This window comes from Cebus imitator, unplaced genomic scaffold (genome assembly GCF_001604975.1).
Source record: "Cebus imitator isolate Cc_AM_T3 unplaced genomic scaffold, Cebus_imitator-1.0 Scaffold50, whole genome shotgun sequence".
Classification (NCBI taxonomy): Eukaryota; Metazoa; Chordata; class Mammalia; order Primates; family Cebidae; genus Cebus; species Cebus imitator.
Genome location: NW_016107365.1, coordinates 1,117,062 through 1,131,400, shown reverse-complemented (window position 1 = coordinate 1,131,400; position 14,339 = coordinate 1,117,062). Strand labels below are relative to the sequence as shown.

Sequence of the window (14,339 nt, the reverse complement as noted above, 5' to 3'; positions counted from 1 at the left end):
AAAAAAAAAAAAGGAGATGCAAAAGATCTGAATAGATGCTTCTCAAATGACATACAAATGGCCAAAAGGTATTTGACAAACTGTTCAACATCATTAATCATCAAGGAAATGCAAATCGGAACTGCACTGAGATATTGTCTCACTGCAGTTAAAATGGCTACTATTAAAAAGACCAAAAAAATTACAAATACTGGTCAGGCTGTGGAGAAAGGGGAAAACTCATACGCTGTTCATAGGAATATAAAGCAGAAATGCCATTATGGAAAAAAGTATGGAAATTCCTCAAAAAACTAAAAATAGAACTACCATTTGATTCAGCCATCCTACTGCCAGGTTTATGTCCAAAAGAAAGGACATCAGTTTATCAAAGAGATATCTGAATTCTCATGTTTACTGCAGTGCTATTCACAATAGCCAACACATAATACCAACCTAAATGTCCAGCAACAAATGAGTAAAGAAAGTGAGAAAGTGTGGTATATAGCAACATAGATGAAACTAGAGGTCATTATGTTAGGTGAAATAAACCAGGCACAGAAAGACAAATATTGTATGTTCTCACTCATACGTAACAGCTTAAAAAGTGGATCTCACGGAGGTAGGGATTAGAATGGTGCTCACCAGAGGCTAGAAAGGCAAGAGGGAAGGGAGTAATGAGAAGCTGGGTAGCGGGTACAAAAATATAGTTAGATAGAAGAAATAAGTTCTGGTATTCAATAATATAGTAGGAAAATTATAGTTACCAATCACTTATTATATATTTCAAAATAGCTACAAAATTATGTTGCCAATACAAAGATAAATGTATGAGGTAATGGATATCCCCATTACTCTGATTTCATAATTATATATTGTGTATAGCTCATCAAAATAGTACATGTAGTCCAAAAATATGTATGTATAACTATTATATATCCAAAAAAATTTTAAGGCTTTTTAAGATAAAAAGCTCGGTGAGGGGGTGCGGTAGAGGCTGTGATATTGAAAATAAAAGTAATCCAGGCTGGGCGAGGTGGGTCACGCCTGTAATCCCAGCACTTTGGGAGGCCGAGGTGGGTGGATCACCTGAGGTCGGGAGATTGAGACCAGCCTGGCCAACACGGCAAAACTCTATCTCTACTAAAAACACAAAAATTAGCAGGGTGTGGTGGCAGATGCCTGTAATCCCATCTACTCAGCAGGGAGAATTGTTGAAGCTGGGAGGCAGAGGTTGCAGGGAGCCGAGATCATGGCACTGCACCTCCAGCCTGGGTGACAGGGTGAGACTCTGTCCCCTCCCCACCTAAAAAAAGGCCAGGCATGGTGGCTCACACCTGTAATCTCAGCACTTTGGGAGGCCGAGGAGGTGGATGACTTGAGGTCAGAAGCTCGAGACCAGCCTGGCCAACATGGTGAAACCCTGTCTTTACTAAACATACAAAAAATAGCCAGGTGTAGTAGTGCATGCCTGTAGTCCTAGCTATTCCATAGGCTGAGGCACGAGAATTGTTTGAATTGGGGAGGCAGAGGTTACAGTGAGCCACAATGGAGACACCGAACTCCAGTCTGGGCAACAGAGACTCTGTCTCAAAAAAAAAAAAAAAAAAAAAGTAATCCATACTAAAATAAAAGCTTCATATCAGAAGCTTGTCTACATGAAAGCCGACTGTTTCAATCATCTAAAATTAACAGAGGTTGGGCACAGTGGGTCACCGTGTAATCCCAAGATTTTGGGAGGCCGAGAGGGGTGGATCATTTGAGCTCAGGAGTTCAGAACCAGCCTGGGCAATAGGGTGAAACCCCATCTCTACAAAAAAATACGAAAATATTAGCCAGGTGTGGTGGTGTGAGCCTGTGGTCCCAGCTACTCGAGAGGTTGAGGGGGATGGATCACTTGAGCGCAGGAAGTTGAGGCTGCAGTGAGCCTTGACTGCATTACTGCACTACAGTCTGGGCAACACAGTGAGACACCTTGTCTCAAAAGGTAAACATAATAAGGCCAGGCACAGTGGTTCCAGCCTGTAATCTCAGCACTTTGGGAGGCCGAGGCGGATGGATCATGAGGTCAGGAGTTCAAGACCAGCCTGGCCAACATAGTGAAACCCTGTCTCTATTAAAAACAAAAAAAAAGTAAACATAATAAAAAAAAAATACAAATCAATAGCACCACATTTTGAAAGATGACCTAACATGCCCAAATTCTATCTTCACCTAATTAGAGAGGGTGAAAAAGGATACAATCGCATTTCCTCTGCATTTCTCAGAAAGCCAGTTACTCTACCTGATTAAAAAAAAGCTGATATATTTAAAGTATATTCATAAGTGCTAAAGCATCAGGATGAAAATTAATAAATACTTCACTAAAACATGTTCTAGTTACAAAGACAGTAAATTAGATGGACCATGAACTATATACAGAAAAAAAAGGTTTTTACTAAAGAACAGAACACATCTTGGTTTAATATCAATAATAATAAGGCAGATAGCAAATAATAAATAAAAGTAGTAATGTCAAAACTTCCTCACCCTACTAGCTCATCTCATTTAAAAGATACCATTCTTACCATTTGGCTTTGATTTAGTTACCTCTAAATATAGCATACAGTAAGTACTTCATATAACTCCCTATTGAGGAATTTTAGTCAGTAGATTACAAACTTTTCTTTTTTTAATTTTTTATTTTTATAGAGACGAAGTCTCACTATGTTGCCCAGGCTGGTCTTTAACTCCTGGACTCAAGCGATTCTCTTGTCTTGGCTTCCCAAAGTGCTGGGATTACCGGCATGACCGCACCTGGCCTAAATTTCTAAAAAAGATAAAAAGAACTTAAGAATCTTTGCCTAATATTAAAAGTTTAGTTTTGGTACCAAAAATGAGGGTGCTGGTCAAACTTTTCAGAGAAATTACATATACTTAAGAGAATATCATATACTTAAGAGTATCATATACCATGCTTTTGTATCAACTTAAAAGACAAAAAAGAAGGAAAAAAAGAAGATCATATACTTAAGAGAATACACATAAGAGAATATCAGCCACGCAATTCATACAGTATTCAAGAAGCAGATTTAAAAGACTCTAATATCAAAAGTATCTATTACTTTATCCTTTTAACATTTTCAGGATGTGAAGTTACTAATGTATAAAATCAACTATGCAAAAATATAGCCTTAATCTTTGAAAAATCTTGTGTTTCATTTAAAGCAAACTCACCTGACTGTTTTCTTTGTTTTGTTAACAGGAAGGTTTTCTACAAGAACCACCTGACTTTGATTTTCATACATTCTGTATTCTGAAACTCTGGAGGATGGAATTTCAATTTCTGTTTCAATTTGAGAATTTGACTGAAAAGACAAAATCATATTCATATTTTTATAGCAGAATATACCTCTTAAAATATTTCCATCATTAAGAAAGATACTTAGTTTTGAAGAATTCCTTTTCTTTTTTAAATGTTTATATATTTATTTATTTGAAATAGTCTCATTATGCTGCCCAGGCAGGTCTCAAACTCCTAGGCTCAAGTGATCCTCCTTCCTCAGCCTCCTGAGTAACTGAGATTACAGGCACATACCACCATGTGTGGTTAACTCTTTAAAATTAGATTCAAACTGGATATATAATGTTCATATTCTGTTGCCAAAACAAGGATGCCTAGTTCAGAGAAAAGTTTCAAAGATTATTGCAATAATATGTTTACATAATACTTTGAAAACTGTAATAGTCACCTGCTATGAAATTAAAAATAAAAGTTTAATGGTTTGGTTTTTTTTTTTTTTTAAGAAAGAGCTTTTTGGTTCAAATAAAGATTATTTTAAATCTAGACTTTGCATTAGTAGAGAAATGAACAGAAAAGAACTACCTAAAGTGAGTACTTTTAGGCATTATACTACTTAGGCCTTTTTCCTACTACCAAAAGACCCATCAATAAGAGACTAAACTGTCATTCAAAACAGCATAATGTTATCCAGCAAAAACAATGCAACTCCATACTTCTTGATCCAGAAAGCCACTTAACATAGTATTAAGTGAATAACAGAAAGTTATAATATATAATGATTTTATTGTTTAAATTTGCATAAGTGTGCATATATGTGTGCATGGAAATAGATCCCATAAGATATATCAAAAGATTTTCAGTGGTTATCTCAGAGTTGGATTTGCATTATTTATTATATTATTTTGTCTTAATGGAACACTTCACAATGAATAGCTTCATTAGTTAGAAAAGAAATATATCTATTTTCACTTAAACAAAAAAATCCAGAAGAGCAAATCTGAAACAAAACCAGATACTGTATTCACTGAGTAGAATAAGTGTCAGATGCCTGTATTTCTAAGCCATATCTGAGCTGTAACTTGATATTCTAAATGCATTAAAAGGCTCAATTTAATTACATAACTCACCACAATTAAGACTTTCTTTTCACTTTCATCCCTTTGTAATACTGTTCTTTCTTCCTTAATTATGACTTTGGCATCACTTTTTTCTACTATTTGCTTTTGTCCTGCCTTTCTTACATTTGGTCTCGGTCTCTGAAGTCGGCCCCTTACTGGTCGAGCACTTGGAATGACACTTTCCTTCATTTCTTGTTGGCAAGTGTTTATATGATTAGTCCTAAACAAGGGGACAGGGAGAAAGACAGGACACTTGACTGTAAAAAGTTGAAAACTAATGTAGAAATGTAAAATTTGGATCTCCTCTAATAAAGGCTCTAAAAAATACTTTGTACCATTAAAGGGAAATTGCTTTCTGATTATAAACATCTTACTTTACAAAAGAAAGCAGCGGTTTCAATTCTCAAAAGGTAATAAACTTATATGATAAACCTAGAGTAGCTAAATAGCGGTTGCCAGGAGCTGGAAGAAGAGGCGAATGAGTTAATATTTAATGGGTAGACAGTTTCATTTTACAAAGATAAAAAACAAAGTCTAAAAATGAATGGTGGTGGCAACTGGACATCTATGTGAATATACAACGCCACCGTACATTAAGAAATGGTTAAAATAAAAAATAGTTAAAATGGTAAATTTTATGTTATATGTATTTTACCAATTTTTAAAAGGTAATGGATATATATAGCTTATATACATACAGGCTGAGTAGCCCTCATCCAAAATGCTTAGGACCAGAAATGTTTCAGATTTCAGATTTTTTTAGATTTGGAAACATATGCATTATACTTATACTTATCAGCTGAGCATCCCTACTTTGGAAATCGAAAATGCTCCAATGAGCATTTCTTTTGAGCACCACATCAGCTCTCAAAAAGTTTTAAATTGTGGAGCATTTCAGAATTTTTGATTAGGCATGCTCAACCTGTACTTTTTAAATGCATTGCTTCGTATAGACTCTTAAGCAGCTGACAATGCACACAGCAGGCAACCATTAGAAGGCACTGAATTAAATCTGATATTAAACTTTAGGCAGTCTGCTAAATCAATAAAATTAAACCAATATTCTTTATGTTCACTTTCTAAATGCATTAACATATCTCAATAAAAATGAGAAACATTTAAAAGAAGTATCTCTCTTATTTCATATTTTCAAAGAAAGTAACTCTTTACCCCACAGAAACAACTAAGTCATTTTCCTGGGCTTGTGCTGACTGAGAGTCCTCTTTAGGTTCACGAGAGTTTGAAGGTGAAAGGTTATTTTCAGTCTGTACACATGGCAGTATCACAGCTTCCTCATTCCTGTGACCCGATGTGTCTTTTTCTCTTGATATCATTAGGGAAGCTTCATCCTAAAAGGCAGAAAAAAGATTACATTCAGGGTTGCTAAAAGTACAAAGAAATAGGAACTTTCTTATTCTATTTATACAAGTATAAACTGATATCATCTTTGTAGAAAACAATGGGGTAGTCTATACCAAAATTCTAAATTCCCAGCAATTCCACTTCTGGAAATGTATCTTATAAATATTTAGCAAGTAGAAACATACATACAAAAATATTTATTGTAATAATTTAAATGCCACCTCCCCCACTGGAAAAGACAAAAAAAAAAATCAGAAATAAGACAGTTCTGTCATTAAGGGACTGAATAAATAAATTTTAATTTATTTATAATGCAATACACCTAATCATTTAAAAGAAGATAAGTTTCTTTGTGCTGATCTAAAAAGCTCACAATATTTTAACTGGAAAAATCAGAAGGCAAGAATTAGTGTCATTTTGGAAAACAATAAAAATATCTGCCCATTTTATTATTTTATAAATATACCAAAAAGTCTAAGTGGATATATTCCAAATTGCTGTATGATGAACTTGGGGGAAAGGGATGTGATATAAAAGACTCATTTTTTAGAATATATAATTTTCCAAATTGAAATTTCTATAATCAGAAAATATAATACAAATGTAACTTATCTTTTATGACTATAAGCTTAGGAGAAAAAGTATAAATGTTGATACACAGTAAAGTACTGAGCTATTTTAAAATGTCAAGAATTTTAATTCTAAAAAGGACTTTATATGTGGAAAACATTCAGTTTTTAATTATTCATTTAAATGTTTTTGGTGGTATTTTACACAATCTTAATCTGTTATGGAGAAAATTAATAAAGTAAATAAAATATTACCTTTAACTCAAATCAAACTTACATTTCACCTTCACAACAGAGTGAAATAAAAAACTATTACTGTCACCAGGCACAGTGGCTCATGCCTGCAATCCCAGCACCATGGGAGGCTAAGGCGGGCAGATCATGAGGTCAGGAGTTCAAGACCAGCCTGGCCAACATGGTGAAACCCTGTCTCTACTAAAAATACAAAAAGAAAATATTAGTGGGGCATGGTGGCACATGCCTGTAGTCCCAGCCACTCGAGAAGCTGAGGCAGGTGAATCGCTTGAATCCAGGAGGTGGAGGTTGCAGTGTGCCGAGATCACACCACTACACTCCAGCTTGGGCGACAGTGAGACTTTGTCTCAAAAAAAAACTATATATATGTATATATATATATATATACACATACACACATATACATATATACACACACACACACACACACACACACACACACACACATATTTTTATTATTGTACTTTAGGTTCTGGGGTACATGTGCAGATCATGCAGGATTGTTGCATAGGTATATACATGACAATGTGGTTTGTTGCCTCCATCTCCCAATAAAAAACTATTATTTTCATTTTTCCTATGAAGAAAATTGTTTCATCAATGGTCACAAAGCCAGAACTGGAACCAGAGCCCAGACCTCCTAAACACTTTCCCACAACAGGCTTGCCCATTATCAGATATCTGAGATTCTTACACAAATTACATGTAATAATGAGGTACATTAAGCATGGGAATAATATAACATGCAGCAAAAATTACACAGAAATATTTGTAAAATTGTAATGCCAGGTGCTTTTAGTAGCCCTCAACTTAAAAAAAAAAATACCCACACAGAACTTCCATCTTAAATATCACTCACATATTGAGAAGGGACAGTATCAAGTTGTTCATTATTCTCTTGCATCACAATAGTCTCCATTTTCTTGGTTTCTGATTTCTTCCCAGATACATATTTTTCTGATTCTGTAGTCTCTCTCTTCAAAGCTGCCCTTGCTAAGTTTGGTTTTGGTCTTTTGAATCGACTTCTCACAAAAGGTGCTGGTTTAATCTCAAGTGGCTTCTGTTCTTGAGGAAGAGATTTGCTTTTGGAACAAAGATTATCAAGCTTTAGAATGAACTGAAGGGGCAGTGGCAATGGAGTCTCAGGGCAACCTTAGAGATTGGCAGTAAACATTTAATTCTTTTTTGTTGGTGACAGGGTCTTGTTCTGTAACCCACGCTAGAGTGCAATGACACAATCATAGTTCACTGCAGCCTTGACCTCCACGGGCTCAGGTGATCCTCCCATCTCAGCCTCCCAAGCAGCTGGGATGCCACCACACCCAGCTAGTTTTTGTATTTTTGTAGCGATGGTTTTCTACAGCCTGTTGCCCAGGATAATCTCAAACTCCTGGGCTCAAAGGATCCACCCACCTTAGCCTCCCAAATTGCTAGGATTACAGGTGTGAGCTGCCATACTTGGCCTAATTCTATTTCTTAACGGGAAAACAAATCAAACTATCAGGTAGATCCTGAAAAACATGAGTGGTACAATCCAGGTATGAGCCTAGGAATTATATCATCTCTGCACAAAGAAAATATGAGTCTGTCAAACCTGTATTGATTTAAGACTGTTACATACAACTTTGTATGTCGGTAACTTTCACAACTGTCAGAGTGACCTCAATCCTCTCTCAGTCTTCCCAAAAGTATCTTAAATCTCTAACACTATCCTGCATATGTTATACCTTGAAATCTCACTTAAACATAATCTGCAAATATAACTTAATATCTGTGTCTTCAAAAACACACTTGTACCTTAAATTAATATCTGAAAACTGCTCTGGAACATCTGGAGATTGAAGCCCCTGGACTTCTGTTTTATCAGATTCATGAGTCTGTGAAGAAACCTTGAAATGACTTAAGTGACTTGATACTTCTTTTTCAGGATTTCCTTTTTCTTCTACAGGTGCATGCATTATCGACAGTACTTCGCTGCTGATGTTCTAGAAAAACAGTCAAATAAATCAGCACAAATAAAATATTCTTTAAACATCTCATATATTTAAAACAACAGTCTAATATATTCTAAACACTTTCCTTTAAACATTTAGAAGTTTTTAATTTTTAAATAAAATTTAACTTCCAAATGTTAAAATCTGAAATTTAGGAAACTCTTCAAGGCACTGAAACATAGGAACTTAGGGCTACAAAAGGCTAGACTTTTAGAGATTTTTAAGTGTTGTTGGACTTAAGGACAAAATATTGGAACTATTTTGGTAACTTTTCTCTGAAAAAAGCAGTCAAAAAAATTTTAAAGGACAGAAAAATACATACTTTAATATCTAGTGAAGGCATAGCGCTGCAGTCACTGCTACCACTCTGCATTAAATGTGTCTCAGTTTGTCTTGAGGTACTGGTCTCCTCTAGTTCATTTTCCCTTGGAGAAATGTCTGTTTTCCCAGTTTTTTTCAATTCTGCCACCGTTTCCTCATTAACACAGATCTCTTCAGATCCACTTTCTCTAAAATTTTCTCTTCCAGTTTCTTTCAAATCTGCCTCCATTTCTTCAATGGCAGCCATCTCTCTTGACACTTTCTCCATCATGGAAATGCCTTTCTTTCCAGTTTCTTTCAAATCAATCTCCCTTTCCCTTACACCACTGATCTCCACTAGCCCCTTTTCCCTTTGGGAAATTTCTTCTCTAACTTCTTTCAAATCTGTCTCCATTTTACCTATAGGCTTGACTTCCTCTGGGCCTTTTTCCTGTGGAGATACTTCTCTTTTAGTTTCTTCCAAATCTATGTCTGTTTCCTTAGTGGTATCAACCACCTCTGTTGTCTTCTCCCTTGAGAAACTCTCTCTTCCAGTTGCTTTCAAATCTGTCTCCATTTCACCTACATGCTTGACTTCCTCTGTGCCATTTTCCTGTGGGGATATTTCTCTTCTTCCAGTTTCTTCCAAATCTTTGTCTATTTCCTTAGTGGCACCAATCATCTCTGGTGTCTTCTCCCTTGGGGAAATCTCCCTTCCAGTTGCTTTCAAATCTGTCTCCATTTCACCTACACGCTTGACCTCCTCTAGGCCTTTTTCCTGTGGGGATATTTCTCTTCTTCCAGTTTCTTCCAAATCTTTGTCTATTTCCTTAGTGGCATCAGTCACCTCTGGTGTCTTCTCCCTTGAGGAAATCTCCCTTCCAGTTGCTTTCAAATCTGTCTTCATTTCACCTACAGGATTGACCTCCTTTAGGCCTTTTTCCTGTGAGGATATTTCTCTTTCAGTTTCTTCCAAATCTTTGTCTATTTCCTTAGTGGCATCAACCACCTCTGGTGTCTTCTCCCTTGAGAAACTCTCTCTTCCAGTTGCTTTCAAATCTGTCTCCATTTCACCTACAGGCTTGAGTTCCTCTGGGCCATTTTCCTCTGGAGACATTTCTCTTCCTCCAGTTTCTTCCAAATATTTGTCTATTTCCTTAGTGGTATCAATCACCTCTGGTGTCTTGTCCTTTGAGGAAATCTCCCTTCCAGCTGCTTTCAAACCTGTCTCCATTTCCATGGTGACATCAATCACATCTACAATCTTCTCCCTGGGAGAAATGGCTCTTCTTCCCGATTCTTTTAAATCTGACTGCATTTCTTTAGTAGTACTAATATCTGCTGGTACCATCTCCCTTGGTGAGGTATCTGGTGTTATAGTTTCTCTCAATGCTGCTGTCATTTCCCCAGAGACAGCAATCTTCTCTAGTACCTCTTCCTTTGAGGAAATTTCTCTTCTTCCAGTTCTTCTTCCTATGTTTGGCTTTGGTTTCTGAAATCGAGTCCTTAGAATTGAGACTTGGTCACGTTTATTTGCTTTATTATTCTCTTGAATGCTATAAAAAAAAAAAAAAAAGGGGGGGGGGCACACAATCAAGTTTTAAACCAGACTGCCTGCTGAAAGAGATGATGTTTGAGAAATCATTACAGAAACTCTCAAATTCGAAAAAAGTAAGGAAGCCCTAGGAATCTCAGGGTAAAATTTAAAAATTAAAAGAAAAACATCCCACCCTTTCAAAATCATAGCAAAAATGTTAAACATATATATATCTAGTAAGGTCAATTAGTATATAAGCTATTTAATCCTAATAGTCTCTTTCCAATTGTCATTCACACCACTGTTTGTAAATACTGGCTGGGAAAGACTCTCCAGTTCTTTGCATTAGAGCTAGATCAATGTATGTCTGCTATTTCTACCTCTTCATCCCTTCTAACTTTTACCCAGACAAACGCTTTGCCATAATAGACCCCACCACCTCAAATACCTAGATACAAGTATGACTTGACTAAATCTTATGACTATAATGAGGTCTGTTCTCCTCACCTTTTAAAACCAATTTTAAATGAGATTTCCTGTACAGATATTTATCTAAGAGCTTGTTATCTGATAATACAAGTATTTGATAATACAAGTCAAAAATAAAAGGACAGATTACACAATATTTTGCTGAATACTTTGGACACACAATCACTATCGAAAACAAGCACCTTGCTCTCCAGAAAGGCAGCTGCACTTTTTGCTTTGTGTCCTGTTTATTATAATAGATAGGAAAATCAATAAACATATAAATGAGTGAAAGAGCTTTTAAATGACTCACCAGAAAAGTTAATATTGGGCAAAAGCTAGATCAAATGAAACACTAGATTTATTCAGCCATGTCAGACTGAACAGGTATATAACTATACATTCAACAGCTTAAAAAAAGATGTATTGGGCTGGGCACAATGCCTCATGCCTGTAATCCTAGCACTTTGGGAGGCTGAGGCAGCCCATCTCTACCGAAAAAAAAAAAAGACCCAAAATCAGCCAGGTGTGGTGGCATACACCTGTAGTCCCAGCTATTCAGGAGGCTGAGGGGGGAGGATCACCTGAGCCGAGGAAGGATGAGGCTGCAGTAAGCCACGATCATGCCACAGCACTCCAGACTGGGCGACAGAGCAAGATCCCATCTCAAAACAAATAAGCAAAAGATTTATTTAAAAGTATGCTAGGCCAGACGTGGTAACTCAGCCTGTAATCCCAGCATTTTGGGAGGCTGAGGCAGGGGGATCATTTGAGGTAAGGAGTTTAAGACCAGCCAACAAGGTAAAAACTCTGTCTCTACTGAAAATACAAAAATAAGCCAGGGGTGGTGGGGTAAGTCTGTAATCTCAGCTACTCAGAAGGCTAAGGCAGGAAAATAGCTGGAACCCAGGGGGCAGAGATTGCAGTGAGCCAAGATCATGCCACTGCAATCCAGCCTGGGCAACAGAGCAAGACTCTGTCTAAAAAAAAAAAAAAAAAAAAAGTATGCTATTGCTTGTTTCAACTTCTCTAGGTCCTAAACCATCCTTCCTCACTGAAATAACTGTTTTCAATAATGCAATTTTTGATAGTATAAGGCAGGTCCTTAGGAATAAGATTGCTTGTCAAACTATACTTGTTTACATAACTTAAGTGTTTATATCCATCAACTTTAGTAATTGACAACATTGAATGTAAAATTAATAGCAATCCATAGAGGAAATTTAATTTGATCAGTCCTGAATGGACTGCATTCCATTATTTGATTTATGATACTTTTCATCTCCATCCAGAAACATCTATAGTGAGATTACTGTGCTAGCAATCTTTGGTTTGGGTATCATGGGAAGAAAGATAAACTCTTTATAATAAAGTCACATTTTGAAAACAGGCATATTCTTTAAACATGTAAATGCTTGAAGCAAAGGCTTTATTAATAATTTCATTATTTTGATATTGGTTCAGATTATAAGATACAGATATACAATGTTATAATTATATTCTATGTGCTTAGATTTTTTAAACTGCCATTACAGCATAGCATTAGATTGTTTCTCAGTAACAAAAGGGGTGTATAATTAACTGAAGGGCAGTATATGAGACTGGATATCAGATACAAAATTAAACTAGATTATTTCTCAATTTAAAATATACATGGATCCACAAACTCCTCAGATCACAAATCTGAGAATAAAAGCAAAGCAAGAGGATTAAGAATGGAGAAAATTGGATGTGAGGGTGATCTGGCTGCGACATCTGTCACCCCATGATCGCCAGGGTTGATTTGGCTGATCTGGCTGGCTAGGCGGATGTCCCCTTCCTCCCTCACCGCTCCATGTGCGTCCCTCCCGAAGCTGCGTGCTCGGTCGAAGAGGACGACCATCCCAAATAAAGGAGGACAGGTCTTCAGTCAAGGGTATACCTGTAGCTGCGCTACCCTGCTAGAACCTCCAAACAAGCTCTCAAGAATGGAGAAAATAAGATATGGAGTGGGCAGAAAACTATAAATCTGCTTCAAGGCCTGTATATATGTTTTTCTAAAACAAAGAGTTTAAGAATCTATAAAATATTCATGGCCAGATGTGGTGGCTCACATCTGTAATCCTATCACTTTTGGAGGCTAAGGAAAAAGGATCCCTTCCGCCCAGGAGTTCAAGACGAGCCTGGGCAACATGGCAAACTCTGTCTCTACAAAATATTTAAAAATTAGCCAGGTGGGGGGGCCTGCACCTGTAGTCCCAGCTACTTGGGATGCTGAGGCAAGAGGAGCGACTGAGACCAGGGGGTTACGGTTACAGTGAGCCATGATCGAACCACTGCACTCCAGCCTGGGTGACGGAGCAAGACCCTGTCTTTTTTTTTTGATGTTTTTTTGTTTTTTTTTGAGATGGAGTTTCGCTCTTATTACCCAGGCTGGAGTGCAATGGCGGGATCTCGGCTCACCGCAACCTCCACCTCCTGGGTTCAAGCAATTATCCTGCCTCAGCCTCCCAAGTAGCTGGGACTACAGACGTGCACCACCACACCCAGCTAATTTTGGTATTTTTAGTAGAGACGGGGTTTCACCATGTTGAACCAGGATGACCAGGATGGTCTTGATCTCTTGACCTCGTGATCCACCCACCTTGGCCTCCCAAAGTGCTGGGATTATAGGTGTGAGCCGTCGTACCTGGCCAAGACCCTGTCTTAAAAAAAATGTCCACGTGTGTTTGTGTGTGTCTGTTTCAAATATATATATATATATGTATGGGTATATATATAAAAATGTGTGTGTGTGTGTGTGTGTATGTGTGTGTGTGTGTGTATTTGAAAGAAACATCACCAATCATGACAAAAACCTCAAAATGTTTATATGGAATAGATAAGATGCAAAATTAACCTACAAGATTAAATTTTAAAGAAATATTCACTAGTTTATCTAATAAAGTACATTATTTTTATAGAGATGCAGTCTTGCAATGTTGTCCAGGCTGGTCTTGAGCTCCTGGCCTCAAGTGATCCTCCCATGTCAGCTTCCCAAAGTACTGGGATTATAGGTGTGAGTCACCATGCCCAGCCTAAATAATTTTTAATGCATTCTCTGAGAGACTGTTATCCTACTATCTCTTTCTCTTATATAGCATCTCAAACAGGCCAACATATTTGGAGTAGGGGAGGAGGAAAACATTCTGTTAGACATAGGTATATAATTTGATAAAACACAGCATCTTAGAATTGTTTTTGAGGATTTTGGAGATTCAAAGGCCAGAAAGATGACATGATAAAGCAGAAATGACACTGCCCATAGATAGGAAAGCTGTTGAGATCAGACTGAATATTAGTTACAGACAATATCCACCAGTGTTCTAAAACCCAGAGGTCACTCAGCAAAGTTTAATTTTCTACTAAGCCACAGTATCTATTAATAGACTCTAGCTTAAACTGAAAAGATATAAATAAAAAGAATAATTTGCTAGCTATCTGTAATTAAAATTTGTA

General features: G+C 36.9%; 1 protein-coding gene across 4 annotated transcripts in view; it reads right to left on the bottom strand.

Moving 5' to 3' along the window:
• The window catches only part of BDP1 (B double prime 1, subunit of RNA polymerase III transcription initiation factor IIIB), a 116,241-nt gene that overhangs the window by 51,686 nt on the left and 50,216 nt on the right, over positions 1–14,339 (bottom strand). For all 4 annotated transcript variants that reach the window (XR_001824944.2, XM_017527595.2, XM_037738160.1 and 1 more), the window contains exons 17-22: positions 8,880–10,413; positions 8,361–8,548; positions 7,423–7,645; positions 5,548–5,726; positions 4,387–4,597; positions 3,193–3,323 (exon numbers count right to left, since the gene is read on the bottom strand). Coding sequence is in view for 3 of the 4 variants with exons in the window: in XM_017527595.2 (XP_017383084.1) it covers positions 3,193–3,323; positions 4,387–4,597; positions 5,548–5,726; positions 7,423–7,645; positions 8,361–8,548; positions 8,880–10,413 (2,466 nt within the window). In the remaining variant the exon portion in view is untranslated. The remainder of the gene's footprint in view (positions 1–3,192; positions 3,324–4,386; positions 4,598–5,547; positions 5,727–7,422; positions 7,646–8,360; positions 8,549–8,879; positions 10,414–14,339) is intronic.